Consider the following 5000-nt stretch of genomic DNA (forward strand, 5'->3'; position numbering starts at 1 on the left):
ATCAAGTGCTAGGAAACAGATGTTAAAGTAATAGGGAAACAGATCTTTGAATATTAGGAAAACAGATGCTTAAGTCCTCGGGAAAATGGTGGTTAAGTCCTTGGAAAACAGACAATTGAAGTCCTAGGACACAGATGTTAAAGTAATAGAGAAACAGATGTTTGGCTTCTAGGAAAATAGATGCAAAAGTCCTTGGGAAACTGGTGTTAAAGTCCTTGGAAAACAGATAATTCAAGTCCTAGGAAACAGATGTTAAAGTAATAGGGAAATAGATGTTTGAATATTAGGAAAACAGATGGTAAAGTCCTCGGAAAAAGGGTGGTTAAGTCCTCGGTAAACAGATGTTCAAGTCCTAGGGAAAACGACCTTGAGGTCATCGGGAAACAGATGTTTGAGGGTTTTATGAAATATATTTGTCAAGTGGGTAAGCAAGGAAGGGGTTTTTCAGATGTTTTTGTCAACATTAGGTAACAGATGCTGTGTCAAATGCTGAAAACATTAGATGATGGTTTTGTTCTAGGGGTCAAAATAAGATTAGAATGTTTTTGTCGATGTCACAAACATTACTCAGCGAGGGGTGTTCGGTAGGGACGCCACTCTCTCTCTCTCTCTCTCTCTCTCTCTCTCTCTCTCTCTCTCTCTCTCTCTCTCTCTCTCTCTCTCTCTCTCTAATGAGACCCTTATCGCATACCTTTTGGACACGATATAGTATTTTCCTCTCTCTCTCTCTCTCTCTCTCTCCTCTCTCTCTCTCTCTCTCTCTCTCTCTCCATAATTTTTTTTTTCTGAAATGTCCATAATACCTTTTTCATCAATGAAAATATCGATTCATGCTATATAACAAATTATCAAATTACTTCTTTTTCTCGCGGAAGAAAAAAAACTAGCCAAACAAACACCGTTGTCAGAATGTGGTCGGTCCTATTATGGTTTTAAACGAAATTCTTTGGAAGTAACATTTATTGTCCACACCTCGAAATAACTGACGCGTCTACACAGAGCCGTCGAAAACCATTATGATGAAATGTGGATTGACAGCGGTAAATTTATGATATTACAATACACAATTAGCTCTGATGAAGTGACATACAACATATCTCTCTAAATTTCAGTAAATTCTCGTTTTGAATTGCGATCTCAAAACGCTTGTAGATTAACTCACTCATAAATCATACTGTCATGACACAAAGTACTCTTACAAACCAATCATTTGTGTGAAAAGTTAAACAAATAGAATTTGGTCGTAAAAGTGCAGAAGGAAAATAATACCTTTTCATTTTGTAATCCTATGATTAAGACATGCTAACAAACTGGTATAATCAAGCACAGACATTCGGACTAATATGTATGTGTATGTATGCGCACGTATGCATAAATTACGGCTGACACAGGCAGCCATATATAACATAAGTATTAAGATATTTTCTCAGTACTGATGTGAACAATTAAACGCTGACATAAATAGAAACTGACATATGCGTATATAGATGTATGTATGTATATATGTATGTATGTATGTATGTATGTATGTATGTATGTATGTATGCATGTATGTATGTATGTATGTATGTACGTCTTTGTACCTCAAGTTGAACCGCCCCTAAGTGCATATCTTCCCCCATCCACAGGCGAGTCCCCTGCAGCTATCCAGCACAAGAACACCACCACCAGCAGTAGTAGCAGCGGCAGTTCTTCTGCTTTAGGATGCCGCAGCAGCGACCCAGGCACGCCCTTGGAGTTCCTGCTTCTGCTTCTGCTGGCGCTCGTGCCATTCCTCGTTAGTGACGGAGGACACCTCCTGGTCGATGTTTTGATGCGGCCGAAGGCGTGACACCGGACCGGGCCTCCAGAGGCACGTTCCAGGGCGTGACTCATTAGGGGGAGTACCTGGATGACGATGCAGATGGAGTCGAGGTGTGACTGAGGAGGAGGAGGAGGAGGAGGAGGAGGAGTGTGAGGAGGAGGAGGCGTGAGGAGGTCGGGACAGGTAGAGGGGGGGACGTCATTAGAGAGAGGGATGTTGGTGAGGAAGAACGGTAGAAGGAGGCGAGGAAACTACAAAACAGAAAAGGACTTATTACCCGAAGCAAGAAGACTCGCTACTTGCTAAGAAAATACTCGTTTATGTGTGTACTGAACTTCAGTGTGGGTTTAACTTTTTAGACTCGACATATGGGAACTTTTATGCATAAAATAAACCCCACCCCACAAAAAAAAAAAAAAATTATATAATTACCTTCTGTGTTTTCGTACATCATTTTCAAAATGCGTTTTGGGAACTTGCGTGAATCATTTCATTGGGTGTTTTTTTCTACCCTTTTCAATTCCAGAGGTTAGGAAAAGTTAGGCAAAATTATGTGAAAAGTTATTTGGAGAGATAGTTGCTCATTATATAATTAATCATTGTGCAAAGAGACAGTGGATGAACAATGGACATTGTACTGTGCTACATTGTACATTGTAGCTATGGAATATGAACGTCTACGAGTTAGAGTAAATTCTGAGTTAAAAAAAAATAATTCCACACTGAAAAAAATAACCTTCACGGTTTACAATTCTCGTTCAAATGTGTACAGTTACTGGAAGGAGCCAAAATAAATCCTATCGGTAATGAAAGCAAGCAAATAACTGTGTCAACATCAATGTGCATTTCCATGCTTATATGTAAACATCTATGTGTATATGTTTTCTAAACTACTGATATTACCATAAACTATATATATACTATATATATATACATGTGTGTGTTTAATTTGTATGTATACAAGCGCACACCAGAAATAGATGTATATTTTTATAAGCCACTAATCACGTACTATCCGATCAGTCTGGTGGGTCTAATTTTTAATCTGGAAAGAGAGACATTCCTGACACCACTTCCTTGGAGTAGATAGAGTTCCTGCAGTGCTCCAGGTGGAGTGAATGAATGCAATAGGACTCGGTTGGAGTGAACCTGCTCGATCTGACTCAACGAAGTCACTTGACTTGAAATGAGAAAGACTGACGAAGTTAACTGACTTGATCTGACCGTTTACGACTCTGTTAAGGTGAACCGATATTATCTGAGTGTATATGATTCTACTGAAGTGAATGGACTTGATCTGACTGTAGTTGACTCTATTCAAATGAACCACTGACTTGATGTGACTGACTGCAGTTGACTATTCAAATGAACTGACTTCATTTGACTGTATATGACTCTATTGAAATGAACTACTGACTTGATGTGACTGACTGTAATTGACTCTATTCAAATGAACTGACTTCATTTGACTGTATATGACTCTGTTCAAATGAACTACTGGCTTGGTGTGACTGACTGCAGTTGACTATTAAGATGAACTGACCGGATGTGACTGAACATGACCTTCAAAGTAAACCGACTTGATGTGACTCGATGGAGGTAAATTGGCTTGACGAAAATCTCGGTCAGATAAGATCGACTCTGTTAAACGCAAGTCGACTCGAATCTAGAATCGACATCCTAAGTTTGAAATCACTTACAGCAAACTGAATTGACGCTGCTCGACTAGACTCAATTAATGGATATCGATTTGACATTCGCCTCGACATGAATTGTTTGCAGGGATTTCATTCGACGACATTCGACGTATCGACTTAAAGACGTCGAACGAACAGACATGCCCCGACTTATTTTAGGCAAGTAGGACCTGACGTCAATCAAGTGGAGTGGTCACCTGCTGTATTCGACGATAAAACGATAAAAGGCATCTGTTGAATGGTCGGAAACATTACGGTGGTGACGCTGGAAAGTTCAAAATGCAAAGTTGATCAAGGCAGCCTTCCATCTAGACCACTGAGGATCAAGAGTTATATAGTTGCAAGATGCAACAGAAAAGCGTTGATGGAAAAACTGGCATGTCAGATGTAGTATCATTTCTTTTAGATGCCATTCTATCGCTCAAAATATACGTCACTGTTTAGATTCGTGACGCCATGACCGATCTTATCAATGACCTTTATGCGGAGGGCATTTTGAAAACCACCCACATTGGAGACTAATGGTTCGAATTGATATCCTTTCTCGAGCGGACGAAAAAGCGAGGATCAGAGAAATGTTGCCAAACACTCCCAGCATATTTCTTTTTCTATGTTGCAATGTGCTCAACGAACTGTCATCATATACGGCTTAGTGATAATGATTCATCAATGAAATGGAAGACGAAACGATAAATCACATATCATATATGTGATTAGACCTTTTTTTATTAAGGAAAATAAAATATTTTATTTATAGATAGTTTGCCAAACTGACGATTTGTTTGTTTGTCATTTATTCAAACATTTTCCTTATTTTTAATTAACAACTAAATTTTTATTCGGCACGTTTTTCCACTGTGAGATTAATAATTTTTTTTCTTTTCCTTCGTTCTTGTATTTTTGTCGTTGTACCGTAACGATAGAATATAAATGACATGATTTTGCATGAGCAGAAATTTATATAAATTATTCACAAGAACTGATTTCTGCACCTCTTTGTGATATATAGAACTGATTTTCATTTATTATTTACAATGAAAAGGGAAGAAGTCTTATTCAACACATTTCCCTCGTTATCTGATAATTAATCTATCTGGTTCATTCGTTTTGCTCTGTTCTTGTATTTCTATCGCTGTCCATCAACAAAAAGGAAGATTTCCTTCTTTTTAAAAAGAAAATGTATCTTTCCTACATAGTGACCCCAGGGGTCTTTGGGGGTCGATATCTATGGCTCTTATTTCTTGCAGGTCATTATATTTATGATATTTATATTGACAGTCTATAGTTTATGTTTTTTTTACGGTCATCCACAACATGTTGTACCAACACGCCTCTGCAAGGAATGATACATGCCGGGGTGTCAAACCCCCCCTCCCCCCCCCCTAAAAAAAAGGGTGCGTGCTAAAATCTATGGTCAACTAGAGCGCTTTTTCACCAACGAAAATTAGAAATAATTCTTCTGTAACTTTTTATCAGAAGCATTATTTAGTTTTTACATT

The 5000-nt window shown here is 38.3% G+C and overlaps 1 protein-coding gene across 2 annotated transcripts in view; it reads left to right on the forward strand.

Moving 5' to 3' along the window:
• Positions 1 to 5000, forward strand: part of LOC135200370 (hemicentin-2-like) — a 104832-nt gene that overhangs the window by 99088 nt on the left and 744 nt on the right. For both annotated transcript variants that reach the window (XM_064228982.1, XM_064228981.1), the window contains exon 7: positions 1629 to 5000. This exon is cut by the window's right edge and continues 744 nt beyond it. In XM_064228982.1, coding sequence (XP_064085052.1) covers positions 1629 to 1831 — 203 coding nt within the window. In that variant the 3' untranslated portion in view covers positions 1832 to 5000. The remainder of the gene's footprint in view (positions 1 to 1628) is intronic.

Source organism: Macrobrachium nipponense, chromosome 26 (genome assembly GCF_015104395.2).
Source record: "Macrobrachium nipponense isolate FS-2020 chromosome 26, ASM1510439v2, whole genome shotgun sequence".
Lineage (NCBI taxonomy): Eukaryota > Metazoa > Arthropoda > Malacostraca > Decapoda > Palaemonidae > Macrobrachium > Macrobrachium nipponense.